General features: G+C 43.2%; 1 protein-coding gene across 1 annotated transcript; it reads left to right on the forward strand.

Moving 5' to 3' along the window:
• The first annotated feature begins 1,298 nt into the window (after positions 1 to 1,298).
• Positions 1,299 to 1,607, forward strand: LOC147439753 (uncharacterized). Its single transcript, XM_086484387.1, has one exon. The coding sequence runs from the start codon at positions 1,299 to 1,301 to the stop codon at positions 1,605 to 1,607; it is 309 nt and encodes a 102-aa protein (XP_086340513.1).
• The last annotated feature ends 13,089 nt before the right edge of the window (positions 1,608 to 14,696 follow it).

Consider the following 14,696-nt stretch of genomic DNA (forward strand, 5'->3'; position numbering starts at 1 on the left):
GTAACGACCAATTTTGAAGTTCAAACGTAAATTACACATGTGATGTGTCCAAATTTGACAATATAGCGCCTTTTGTAAGGTTCTAACACATCTAATTAATCTTTTTTTTGCATAATTTTAACGTTATACTTAAACTAGTTGTTACATTTTAAGATGAAGTTTTATCAAAATTATTTGTTTTTTTGTTGTAGAGGTAGTGTTGTTGCATACTTGATACTTCAAAATAGAGAAAAACTAAGATTCTAAGTTTGGCTTTTAAAAATGGGACTTGAATATGTCTCAAATTCCCCAATTGATGAGGTTATTGAGTCCTCTCTCATACCTTGGTGCAACATGCAAATTACATTTCTTTTCTATATGGTTACAAATGGAGTAGTCTCAGTTTGCCACATGGTCATATGACTTGATCAAATGCTTCATCTTTAGCTATTGACTGTCTGTCTGAGCGTGGAATTTCAAAACAAAGTTATATAAAAAGAATGTTTCAAATTTTTAATGCATAGGGGAACGTGAGATAAGTTGAAAATTAATATTATTATGCCAAAAGTTGAATGTGGGATAATGCATAGGGGAACGTGAGATAAGTAATTCCCACATTATGACTTACTCAACATCATGAGCTAATTCTATGAGGGAGGCACGGCATACCTAGCTAGGTACGATTGGGGGCAAGGGATCGCTGGCCCAGTGGGGGGGGCAGTGGTCCCCTGCCCCCAATCGTACCCAGCTAGGTATGCAATGCCTCCTGACCAGAAGCTCATGATGTTATGCATTGCATGAAAACCATTGAACTTTTCCTACATGAGAAAATTTCTAAATCTTCTTGTGAATTTACTCTACCATTTTTTTCGTCCTTATCAAAAGAAACAAAACAACACATAAAAAGAGAATTAGGGGAGTTCCATTGTTTAAACAATAGCTGGTCAATGAAATGATAGAAAGGAAAACGGACGATCGGTACCTTAGAGAAGAATGATGAATCCAAGATGAACATTGTGGGTGGTGATAAATTCGAGAAGCTGTTGATTGGTGGTAGTGCAGGGCCTATGCAGCGGATTCTAAGGAGAAGGAAGAGGTATTCATAAAAGCAGATAAGGAAGGAGGAAGAATGTAGGAAAGCGCAGACCTTGAAATACGCTTAGCAGCGCAGCGTGCTGACAACTTTTGCGTCTGACAAAATGACTGCAATAGTATTAAAGGCGAAGAGGGGTGGAGATATGGTGGCAGGAGTTGCACAGCTGATGGTGGCGATGGTGGCGCTGTGGCTAGCTGTTGGGCAGGAGCAGCAGCAGGTAGCGATGGCGCAGGTGAGATGCGATGAGGGGGGCACAGAGCCAGACATAGCCGATTGCCAGGCCCTCATCCCGCTCTTCTTCCAGCAGGGCGTGCCGGTGACGGTGCCTATTGGCACAGCGGTCGAGGCCAACCATGTCAGTTGCCGTGCGCAGATCCGTAACAACGGTGACGCTGCCGTAACCTACGACGGCCTCGACGTGGCGCTAAACCTCATCGACATCCTGTTCGAGTGCGTTCAGGACGAGAACTCTCCCGGCAACAAGCTGGATGCTGCCCACAATGTCCTCTTTGTCCTCACGAGTGCCCTGTAGCTACAGCGCTGTGTTATATAAATATAGGGCTTCCTCTCTAGGTTTAGTGTAATCTCACCTACAAATTTTAACATTTACTTGAATTTCAAGGTGGGAAACTTACAAAATTTAGTGTATAAACCTTCAAATTTACTCAAATTTACCTCTAAGATTTCTAATATATAGGTTTGTTGGAGAAAAAGTTTTTTGGGAGCATTGGTATGTTTCTCTATGCACGGGGTGTGCATGCATTTGGGTCGTTTGATCAAAGCTTATTGTTTGGTAGAACTCTACAATTTCATTAAAGTAAAGTTTATTTCAAAACATCCCCAATATGCAAGTGAAGGACATCTGACTCTAGGAAATTAAAAGCATTACCAAAACGAAAAGTCAAAAGACTTTACATTTCTATGTAAAAAGGTGATTGGGACATGCTTGCGATGTGTATGTTTCTTTACAACTTTTTTATTTCTTTTCTTCTCTTTCAGGCTTCCTTTCACTATGTATTTTCTAAATTTATTTATCTTCCTTCATCGTTCTTTTCAGTGTTGTCGTGGTGTGGTACGTATATAATGTGAAATCAAACTGTTCACCTCAAATTTTATGTCTGTTTTGTGGAACTAAATGCTACAATGTACATGGTGTCATGTACGTAAGAGCAGTTGCACTGGTTGCAATCGTGCATATACCTTGCCAACTAAATGAGGCAATAGACGTGAAAACGATTGCGACGATTGTAGTCCTATATATACCTTGCCAGGCAGGCGAGGCCCTGGAAGTGGCATTGTTACGTGTTTTATCACATTAAAGTATGTCCAATTTGCTTTGGAAATGTACACGTATCAAGTGCATGGAGATGGCACGCTTGTTTTGCCTAGAAAGCTCACTATGAGGAGTCTCCACAAAAAATAACTGGTTTTGTGCGCATCCGCAAAAAAACGATGCATCTAAAAGAGCTTTCCAAGTGAAAAAAATGAGGCTCAACATGTAATTCTAGCAGAAGGGGATTTTCTCATAATTTTAGGAATTTTTTCCAACTCGTTTGGGCTTTTTACATGCATAAAAGGGTATTTGCGGGCTAAAAAAGACAAAAAATCCATAAAATTATAAAAAATAACCCAAAATGGCTCAAAATGCCACATCACTCATGACTACTAAGAAGAGCGTGTCTCTCAGAAGAGATACATAGGCTACTTCTACGGTGTGCTAGTGCAGTCCCGCATTATTCCTACCACTTATTCGAGTGTGTGGGGGATCTAATTAGGGTTCACTACAACATAACCCAAAGTTATCGATGCTTTATATATCGACGCCCCTGCCTTTCCACGCTCATATCGACGTACTTACTGTCCGTCGATATACGCGTCGATATCTGCGTCGATATGACTGTGGATATACGCGTCAAAAGGCTAATTTTCTCAAGCGTATATCGACGCAGGTATCGACGCATATATCGACATAAGTAATTTGGGGGAAAAAAAGCCAAACCCGCGCGAAGGGGCCATTTTCTCCCTCAACGCGCGCGTTGGCCGAAACCTGCTGCGAGGTATTATGGCACTCTTCCCCCCCCTAGCCTCTCTCTTTCTCTCTCTCTCTCTCTCTCTCTCTCTCTCTCTCTCTCTCTCCACACATCGTGTGTGTGTGTGTGTGTGTGTGTGTGTGTAGGAAAGAGATCGAGAGAGAGAGAGAGAGAGAGAGAGAGAGAGAGAGAGCGGTGTGTGTGTGTGTGTGTGTTTGTGTAGGAAAGAGAGAGAGAGAGAGAGCGGTGTGTGTGTGTAGGAAAGAGAGAGAGGGAGAGAGAGAGAAAGAGAGAAGTGTGTGTGCGTGTAGGAAATTAAAGAGAGAGATAGAGAGCGGTGTGTGTGTGTGTAGGAAAGAGAGAGAGAGAAGTGTGTGTGTGTGTAAGAAAGAGAGAGAAAGAGAGAAGTGTGTGTGCGTGTAAGAAATTAAAGAGAGAGATAGAGAGAGAGAAAGAAAGAGAGAAGTGTGTGTGTGCGTGTAGGAAATTAAAGAGAGAGAAAAATGTGCGTAGGAAATTAAAACTAGAGAGAGAGAGAGAGAGAGAGAGAGAGAGAGAGAGAGAGTTATGGTTTGCGTAAAAAATTAAAATTAAAGAAAGAAATGAAATGAAATGTTATGTTAACTCTTCAAAAAGCCAAAGTGACCTATGAGACCAAAAAGTTACAATGTGGTAGACTGATACTAGGTTAGAATAACAAAATGACAACATAACATATTATGGAATCCTAAACTGTTGGGTGTGGACTAAGCAACTAAAATAGCTAGCTGAAACCATCTGTAGTTCATTAGGTAGTTTTAAAGCAATGTCAATAGCGCGTATGGCAAGCCGTAGGTCAATGGGTTTGAATTAATGTCAAATACACAAGCCGTAGGTCAAATCCGGTTGTATTTTTTTACGAAAAAATACAAACGGACTTCGGAAATGGCTTCTATGCCTACTGAAACCATCCGTAGACGATTAGGTAGTTTTTAGGCAATGTCAAGAGCGCGTATGGCAAGGCGTAGGTCAAACGGATACAGAAGAAACGCCAAATACACAAGCCGTAGGTCAAATCCGGTTGCGTTTTTCTATGGAAAAACGCAAACAGATTTTGGAAATGGCTTCTATGCCTTCTGAAACCATCCGTAGACGATTAGGTAGTCTTTAGGCTATGTCAAGAGCGCGTATGGCAAGCCGTAGGTCAAACGGATAGAAGAAACGCCAAATACAGAAGCCGTAGGTCAAATCCGGTTGCGTTTTTCTACGAAAAAACGCAAACGGACTTTGGAAATGGCTTCTATGCCTACTCAAACCATCCGTAGACGATTAGGTAGTCTTTAGGCAATTTCAAGAGCGCGTATGGCAAGCCGTAGGTCAAACGGATAGAAGAAACACCAAATACACAAGCCGTAGGTCAAATCCGGTTGCGTTTTTCTACGAAAAAACGCAAACGGACTTCGAAAATGGCTTCTATGCCTTCTGAAACCATCGATAGACGATTAGGTAGTCTTTAGGCAATGTCAAGAGCGTGTATGGCAACCCGTAGGTCAAAGGGATAGAAGAAACGCCAAATACACAAGCCGTAGGTCAAATCTGGTTGCGTTTTTCTACGAAAAAATGCAAACGAACTTCTGAAATGGCTTCTATGCGTACTGAAACCATCCGTAGACGATTAGGTAGTCTTTAGGCAATGTCAAGAGTGCGTATGGTAAGCCGTAGGTCAAACGGATAGAAGAAACACCAAGTACACAAGCCGTAGGTCAAATCCGGTTGCGTTTTTCTATGGAAAAACGCAAACGGACTTCGGAAATGGCTTCTATGCCTACTGAAACCATCCGTAGACGATTAGGTAGTCTTTAGGCAATGTCAAGAGCGCATAGGGCAAGCCGTAGGTCAAACGGATAGAAGAAATTCCAAATACACAAGCCGTAGGTCAAATACAGTTGCGTTTTTCTACGGAAAAACGCAAACGGACTTCGAAAATGTCTTCTATCCATACCAAAACCATCCGTAGTTCATTAAGCAATCTTAAAGCAATGTCAAGAGCATGTATGGCAAGCCGTAGGTCAATGGGTTTGAATTAACGTTGTCAGGAGTTTTTTTGAGCAAGGGATTGCGCATATGTACATACACATGCATGGTGCATCGAATAAAGGATTACCCAATTTCCATAGCCAGGTGGTTACGTGGGGCCCACGTGTGTACAGGTAGGACATGGTGTACATAGTGCAGCGATTTTCACTATTATCAGTACTAGTGTGTTTTTCCTACAATAAGGAGGAGTTGGTAGGGCGTAAAACTTCTCAAGGAAGCTATCCGCAGTCCAACGACATGACGTAAGCAGGTGCGTCAGATGGCATCGAGTGGCGTCAGGAGGCCAAACGGGGTCAATATTTGCACGTGGATGAATACGGACACAAAGTGGTGTTTTCTTGTGAGAGTTATGTAGAAAGGTCATCATTAGGACCACTTTTTGGGGCCACTTCACGTGGTTGCAAGACGCATTATTGAAAAGAAATGAGTGCCAGGTGTGCGCATGGATGCAACAGGGTGACAACTATGCACTACGAGGTCAGTTTTTGGCCTGTTCGGGGTCCGTTTGAGGTCATCTAAAAGGCCAAGGGTGCCCAACTAAAAAAGCTAAGTGTGGGAACTAAAAAACAAGAGAGAAGACCAGAAAAAACGTGGAGAAGAGAGGAGGAAAAGCCGCAGGTGCGTTTTTGCTCATTTAGGAGCTTGTTTTGGCCGTAAACTGCTCATCCGAGGTCGGATTTGAGCATTTTGACATTGTAGACTGGGGTTTTGGGCCGTTCCGGAGGCGATAGCACTGTCCATTTTTCCAAATTCCTCACTCTTTTCCTGCTGTTTTTCTGTGTAAGTTTCTCCTATGAGCGAAGTTTCTGCTCTAGTTTGTGATTGTATCTGGCTTATTTTACCCATATTGTGTGATCTATTTGCCCCATTGGTGTTGGCCCAAGCTCAATTGTATCTAAACATCAGAAATTATCCTCTTTTGAGCTGAGTTTTTTGGGTGTGTGTGTGTGTGTGTGTGTCTGTGTGGAGTGGGCAAGTGGATAGTCTCTCTCCTCTCACTCCAGAGGTGTGTTCCCTGTCTCGGCCAAGTGTGTTGTCTAAGCCGAGTGGTGCCCCATAGTGTGTGTGTATATTCTTCCAAGAGTGTGTGTCGGGTCATTATAGAGGCGTTGTGTGTGTTTTCATCCTGTTCACATTCGTTTGGTGCCCCCACGGAGGATCTTCTTCGAGTACCTTCTGCTTCAAGCTTCAAGCTTCGAGGTTCGGGATTACATGTTGCAGGTTACAGGTTACAGGTTACAGGTTACAGGTTACAGGTACAGGTAGCTGGAGTACAATGATATACTAGCAGTGGTGTTACTTGCAGTTGTTGTGGCTATGCATCACTTGGCGCCTGTTTGAGCGCATTGTCTGTTGGATTGTACGTTACTTGTGGAAATTGCCATTGTACACATTTGTGGATCCATACTTGGTTGTATTTAGCAGTCCCAGCCATTTCTGAGACTTGAATATACGCGATTTGCATTACCTTCATGTGAGGGTCGATAGCGTGAGGTTTTTATTGAGCTGGGGGATTTTCAAATGTGGAGATCCTTTTGGTGATACAGGTAGCTGGAGCACCCTTTTCGTGACCTCGCCATAGGCTATGTACTAGTGATTGCTAATTGATGCTCGGGTTCTATTGTTGACAGTTTATGCATACATATACAATCTATATTTTGGGTTCTCATTTCTCTACTTCTGGGGAAACTATGTCAAAATTTTTCCAAGTTATGATGGCTGGTTTTTTGGTCTTTTGAGCCATTTATGCTGTTAAGCTATTGAAATTTTGGCAAATCGGAGGATAAGATAGGTGTGCTTTCTTGGGAGCTTCATGGTTGGCTTTAATGGATGATCAAAATGGCCCTCAATTCACTCCTTTTCATTTAACTCAGAGAATCCAGATAAATGTTCATGTGTCCAGGAAGATTTTTTTCTAGCAGCGTATAGTCTTTATGTTCGGGCCAAGAAGATTAAGGGAGATACTGGAATGTCCTTTACCTGTTGTAATTCCAATGATCAACTATGAAAACTCATTTGATGTGCATGTGTTTGTCCTTATCTAAAGTTGAGCTCCATTGAGGTTTCTGGGGATTAAGTCAGTCAAAAGTTGTGGGTTCTTGCACGTGTGTTTGAAGGGGTTCTCAAAGCATTGTAACTTGAATAGCCATGGCTTTCTCTTATCCGGAGTTTCATGGAAGAAGTGATGAAGATGTGGAAGATTTTTTGAAAAAGATGGAGGTTTCCTGCATTAGCAACCAGATTCATGACCCTGCACAGATGTTACGCCTTCTCCAAATTTTTTTGAAGAGTGATGCACGAGTTTGGTCTAAAGCATTTGAAGAGGAGTTGCGTGTGGCTGATCCACCTGTAAGGTTGAGTTGGGACAATCTACGACATGGGTTGGAAGTGGAGTTTGTGAAGATAGAATATCCTTACAAAGTGTGGCAAGAAGTACAGGCTTTGGTGCAAAAGGAAGGTGAGCCAGTAGATGCGTACATACGTAAGTTCTCATTGGCATGGGAGCGGATGTGCAAGGCCTTAGCACCACAGGTATCCCCGCCTGACATGATGAAGAAGGATAGGTTCTTCGCTGGTCTTTGGGAGAATATACGTTGGAGAGTGGAGCTAAAGAAGCCTAGGACATATGAAGATGCAGTAGAGGTATCAAGGAACAAAGAGTGGAAGCTAACTAGATCAAATGATTATGGCATCAAAATTAAGGGAGACAAAGGAACCAGTGGACTGACCCAGGAGGAAAAGGGAAAGACAAAAGTGCTAAGTGTAGTCACCTTGGAGAAGGCATCAAAGCTAGAGGACACATTAGTAATGCCTATTGGGAAGAGGACCACAGAGGATAAAGAAGGAAGAAGTGCCCCAGGTCCTAGTAAGAAGAAAGGGAAGAACCATGAAGGCGAGGATGTCAAGGCCAAGAGGAAAAGGAGAGCTTGTCGAAAGTTTCATGTTTCAGATTTTCCACTAGGGGATGGGCAGGAAGGCAGATGTTACTTTTGGGCAGCTTATAGAGATGGTGCCTAAGCTAAAGCGACAGTGGAAGAAGATGGTTAGCCCAATGGAGAAAGAGCCAGAGAGAGGTTCAGTAAAGGTGTTGGCAATGGATGAGCTACCAGACATTTGTCCAATAGTAGATGTGTGGCATAAAAGGAAAAATTTGGGACAAGGTTATGTGGATGGTGGAGCCCAAATATGTGTCATAACACACTCATGCGTTGAGAAGATGGGTCTCACAGTGGCTGGGGTATCAGGTTTTCGGATCAGATTGGCAAACCATCAAAAAGTAAAATGCTTGGGTGTTGTAAAGAGCTTAGAAGTGGAGGCATATGATGCAAAGGCAGTGGTTGATTTTCATGTGATTCCAGCAGGGTTGGGAGCATATCCTATTATACTGGGCAGACCATGGTTACATGCAGTGGGAGCTGTTCAAGATTGGCGACATGGTATGATTAGCCTCTATGGAAAGACAGGTACCAAGAAGCTTTATAATATGGACACAAGGAAACGATTAGAGGAGATTTATGAAGATGAGGATGAGTCTAGTGATGAAGACTCTTCCACGGTGACAGATGAGGACAGTGATAGCACTACCAGCAGTGATGAGGATGCTGATGTTGCATTTCTTTTGATGGACAAAGAAATCCAGGAGTTTGGTTTAGTTGCATTTGCGAATGAGGTTGAAGATGAAAGTGAAGGGCCTTATGAAGTGATTGAAGGGCTGATGCAAACCAAGGTTGAGTTGTCAAAGAAGCAGGAATTGATGACACAAATGATCAGTGGAGACCTCTCAACTATGGAGAAGGATATATATTTGCACATGCTGGCTAGTTTTCCTGATTTGTTCATTACTTCATATGAAGAGATCAGAGGGTTCAAGGGCGAAGAGATGCATATAGAGATGAAAGAAGGTGCTAAGCCAGTGCGGCAAAGGCTAAGAAGGATGGGTCAAGAGCAAATGGAAGCCTTGCGAGAAGAGGTGGACAAGTTGTTAAAGGCAGGGTTCATAGTCCCTGTGGAGACCACAGAATGGGTGAGTCCAGTAGTAGTCAGTCCAAAGAAGGATGGGAAGTGGAGGATTTGTGTAGATTTTAAGCCCTTAAACGCAGCCACTAAGAAGAACCCATATCCTCTTCCATTCATCGATCAGATCTTGGATTCAGTGGCAGGTTATGAGAGGTACAGTGTGTGTGATGGTTTTTCAGGCTATTTTCAATTGAAGATTGCTCTTAAAGACCGCACAAAGACCACTTTTATTACGCCATGGAGCTGCTATTGCTACACACTATTGCCATTTGGGTTGTCAAATGGACCTTCCTTCTATCAAGAGAGAGCAAATTGGGTGTTGGAACCATTCATTGGTAGTTGTGTTAAAGCTTTTATGGATGACTTCTGTGTTTATAGCAGTAGGGTTGAACACCATGAGAAGCTGCAGATGGTATTGGCTCGATATGATGAATGTGGAGGACAACTAAATCCAAAGAAATTTCATCTAGCACAGCCAAGGGTGAAGTTATTGGGCCATATGGTGTCAGAAAATGGCATTGAGGCTGATCCAGATAAGGTTAAGTCTATTATTCTTCTTCCATCACCTATGAGTACGAAGCAATTGGAAACCTTGATACACAAAGTGAAGTACATGGAAAGGTTTATTCCATTGTCTTCTCAGATTCTTTATCCATTACAACAAGTGGCAAAGCATGATCCATTGTAATGGGATGACAAGTGTGAAGAAGTGTTTCAAGAGGTGAAAGAGGTGTTAGGGGGTTTGTCAGCCATGCAGGCTCCTGATTGGGAGAAAGTTTTTTATGTAAATCCCTCAGTAGGGGATGATGCCATTGGAGCCATGCTATTGCAAAAGGGGAAGGGCAGCCATTACATGAGGCCACTGTATTGTGCAAGCTGAGTGAAGTTGGTAGCGGAGAGAAAGTTCTCGAAAGTAGAGCTAGTGATGGCCAGTGTAATATTTGCTTGTCGACGATTTCGTCATTACTTGCTACCATGGCCTTTTTTTTTCTTGACGAGTTATGCCTTTTTACCACAGTTAATTAATGGTACTAACATGTCAAATGTGGTGAAGAAATGGGTAATTGAGCTGCAAGAGTTTGAGTTCTCTTTTCTAGTGGAAGATAGTACAAGGGCTACCCTAGCTGATTTGTTGACCTACAAGGAGAATCCCCTTATTGTTAAGGAAGAGGTGGTGAGAAAGGTAGTTGAAGAAGTGCCACAGATCAGCAATGCACATGTGTTGTTCTTTGATGGTTCATACAGAAAGAGCCATGATACAGCTTCAGGGGGTATAGCACTTTATGATCCAGAGGGGAAGCTAGTATGCAAGAGAGGATTCAAATTGGATGCTCATAGTAACAATGAGGCTGAATATGCTACTCTGGAAGCCGGATTACACATTTGTTTGAATCATGGGGTTCAAAGGTTGAGCATAAAAGGTGATGCCTTGTTAGTGGTGAAGCAAGTGCTGGGTGTGTGGAAGAGCAAGAACACCTCATTGAAGGAAATGTGCTTCAGAATTAAAGGCCTGTTAAAAAAGTTCGAAGCATGGAGCATCAGACACATTGAATGTGCTCTAAATAGAGAGTCACATGAAGCAGCTCAAAGCATGATTGGGGAGCTATTTGTGTTGAGGACCACTTTACCTCTTTATCATGGCCGAGAAAGTTTGGCTCAAGAAGAGGAGTTTTTGCTAACAGGAATCATTCCAAAGGAGATTCAGAAGTCTAAGAAGTATGGCTTTGTGCGTGGAGCATACAGGTACAAATTGACTGGTGATTTCTTATACATGAAAGGGGCTGATCTCGTGTTGAGACGTGTACCTTGGTGGGAGGAGCTTTACAGAGTGTTGGAAGAGAATCATGAAGGCGCATGTGGTGGCCATTTTGCTCTAAAGATCACCTTGCATAAGATTTTGCAAGAGGGGTATGTATGGCCTAGTTTGCACAAGGATGTTCACCATTGGTGTAGGTCTTGCAATAGGTGTCAAGCATTTGCGAAGAGAGTGTTGAAGCCAGAGCTACAAAAAACTATTATGGCGTTTGATGTGTTTGAAAAGTGGGGGATTGATGCAATAGGCCCGTTACCTATCACAAGCAGGGGCAAAAGCTATATTTTGACGACAGTGGACTATCTTTCTAGATGGGCAGAGGCTATAGCAGTAAAACAGATCACTGCAAAGGATGTGGCAAAATTTTTGTATGATGAAATATGTTGCAAGTTTGGGGTGCCACTGGAGCTACTTTCAGATAAGGGGCCTGGCTTTAGAGCTAAACTGCTAGATTTTTTATGTGCAAAGATGAAGATTAGGCACCAGCATACCACTCCTTATTACCCACAGTGTAATGGCTTAAATGAAAGATTCAATGGTGAGTTGGTACAGATTCTTTCGAAAGTGAAAGAGAACCAAGGAAAGAATTGGGATTTGGAATTGCCTAGTGAATTATGGGCTTACCGTACTTCGGTGAATACAGGTACAGGGTTTACTCCATTTCATTTGGTGTATGGAAAAGAAGCACTATTGCCTGTGGAAGTAGAGTTGCCTGCGGTCAAGATGTTAGAGAAGTTGCTTGGGCCGCCTAGTGATGCATTCGAAGAGAGGCTCTTACAGCTACAAGAGGTTCAACTGGATAGGATGAGTGCATTGGAACATTATGGGCAGATGCAAGATAGGACTTTGGCAAAGATAAATGAAAAGGTCAAAAGTAAGGGTATCAAGAAGCATGACTTGGTTTTGCGCTACAATAGTAAGCTGGACAACACCTTCCAAAAGAAGTTTTAAATTAAGTGGGAAGGCTCTTTCAAGGTAGTGGAGTGTTTTCCAAATGGCACATATCAGCTGGCTAACCTGGATGGTGTTCTACATAATTCAAGGGTAAATGGATTGCGTCTTAAATTGTATCATGCTAGATTGATGATGGTGGAGCAAGATGAGCTGTCTGTGGAGCAAGCAATGTTGGTGAAGGATGAGGAGACCTGTGATGCGGCGAGTCTCATATCTCTCTTTGCTGCTGGTGATCATGAATGATCTAGCAGGCTAGGGGATGGGCAAATTATGTCAGGAGTTTTTTTGAGCAAGGGATTGCGCATATGTACATACACATGCATGGTGCATCGAATAAAGGATTACCCAATTTCCATAGCTAGGTGGTTACGTGGGGCCCACGTGTGTACAGGTAGGACAGGGTGTACATAGTGCAACGATTTTCACTATTATCAGTACTAGTGTGTTTTTCCTAGAATAAGGAGGAGTTGGTAGGGCGTAAACCTTCTCGAGGAAGCTATCCGCGGGCCGACGACATGAGGTAAGCAGGTGCGTCAGATGGCATCGAGTGGCGTCAGGAGGCCGAATGGGGTCAATATTTGCACGTGGATGAATACGGACACCAAGTGGTGTTTTCTTGTGAGAGTTATGCAGAAAGGTCATCATTAGGACCACTTTTTGGGGCCACTTCACGTGGTTGCGAGACGCATTATTGAAAAGAAATGAGTGCCAGGTGTGCGCATGGATGCAGCAGGGTGACAACTATGCACTGCGAGGTCAGTTTTTGGCATGTTCGGGGTCCGTTTGAGGTCATCTAAAAGGCCAAGGATGCCCAACTAAAAAAGCTAAGTGTGGGAACTGAAAACAAGAGAGAAGACCAGAAAAAATGTGGAGAAGAGAGGAGGAAAAGCCGCAGGTGTGTTTTTGCTCATTTTGGAGCTTGTTTTGGCCGTAAATTGCTCATACGAGGTCGGATTTGAGCACTTTGACATTGTAGACTGGGGTTTTGGGCCGTTCCGGACGCGATGGCGCTGTCCATTTTTCCAAATTTCTCACTCTTTTTCTGCTATTTTTCTGTGTAAGTTTCTCCTATGAGCGAAGTTTCTGCTCTAGTTTGTGATTGTATCTGGCTTATTTTACCCATATTGTGTGAGCTATTTGCCCCATTGGTGTTGGCCCAAGATCAATTGTATCTAAACATAAGAAATTATCCTCTTTTGAGATGAGTTTTTTGGGTGTGTGTGTGTGTGTGTGTGGAGTGGGCAAGTGGATAGTCTCTCTCCTCTCACTCGAGAGCTGTGTTCCCTGTCTCGTCCAGGTGTGTTGTCTAAGCCGAGTGGTTCCCGATAGTGTGTGTGTATATCCTTCCAAGATTGTGTGTCAGGTCGTTATAGAGGCGTTGTGTGTGTTTTCATCCCGCTCACAACGTCAACTACACAAGCCGTAGGATGTTGAAGAAACTATGGAACTAAAAGAGGCAAAGGGGTTTTGCCCACTACATGCATTGCCATGTACACCTTGGAGTGCACGTATGTGTCTACCCATATAGCATTTGACCAATAAAGATGAGATTTTGACCCAGTGGTCCTGATCTCCGTACACCTCTAGACCGAGGTGTATGGAGATGGGGCAAGACTAAGGAATGCGAGGTAGTTTACATTGTGAGGAGTATATATATTAAAACAACATTTATAATCATTGTAGATGGCAACGTCATCAACTAACATGGAGGAAAATATTGCATGCTCGTGCACGCTCTGTAAGTATCAAATCCTGCACAAGCGTAGGATATGTAATGAGCATGTGCAGAAGTACGGAGAGTTTGCTAAGGAAACCGTACAGAATCTACGATACGACTCTTACGGAACGGGCATTGATTTTCGCGACATAGCACCTACATTTGAGAGAGAGCGAAAAAGGATTATGTGTGAAGGTCCGACCAATATAGAGCCAAGGATGGAAGCAGAAAAGGACTTACAGACAGAAGACGACGGCATGGAGGAGATGCTGGATGCCTTCTTCCAGACAAGCGAGGAGAACGCTAACGAAGCAGCATCAGAAGCCGTGCGCCTATCTCCTGAAGACATGTTGAGGAAGTTGGCACTTCAACCAATTTATGAAGGCGCCAAAATATCGACGCTTCGTACTTGTCTGGCGTTTTTGAATCTTCAGTCAGTGTACGGGTGGTCAGATGCAAGCGTCACTCCTTTGTTTAGGTACGTAATTTATAAAAGGCATTTTCCGATTGCAACGGTGACGTGCTTGGAGAGCTTTTTAATTTAATGTGGCTTAAACAGGTTGTTACGGGAGCAACTTCTCCCGGCTGGTAATGAAATGCCCCCCTCCAGGCCAGACGCAAAGCCACTATTGACCTCAATTGGCTTGGACTACAACAAGATTCATGCATGTCCAAATGATCGCATTCTTGTTTGCAATGAATTTGCAGATAGTACGTCGTGTCCTAAGTGCGGAGCAATGCGCTACAAACAAGATGTTGTTGGTGAGACAGTGTCAGCTAAAGTGTTGCGGCATTTCCCTATTATTCCTAGGATAAAAATCATGTTTCGTTGTGGTTCCATTGCAAAGTTGATGCGGTGGCATTCTACGAATAGATCCACTGACGCAACATTTAGGGTGCCTGCTGATTCAAAGGCCTGGAGGCACATTGAAGATACCTAGCCACATTTTAAGAGTGAACCACGCAATTTGCGTTTGGGCATGGCAATGGATGGAGTCAATCCATTTGGCTTGA

Source organism: Adiantum capillus-veneris, chromosome 16, assembly GCF_014529385.1.
Source record: "Adiantum capillus-veneris isolate H3 chromosome 16, ASM1452938v2, whole genome shotgun sequence".
NCBI lineage: Eukaryota > Viridiplantae > Streptophyta > Polypodiopsida > Polypodiales > Pteridaceae > Adiantum > Adiantum capillus-veneris.

Coding starts and splice junctions, on each gene's coding strand:
- LOC147439753 (XM_086484387.1), top strand. CDS start 1,299: ATGGCGCAGGTGAGATGCGATGAGGGGGGCACAGAGCCAGACATAGCC.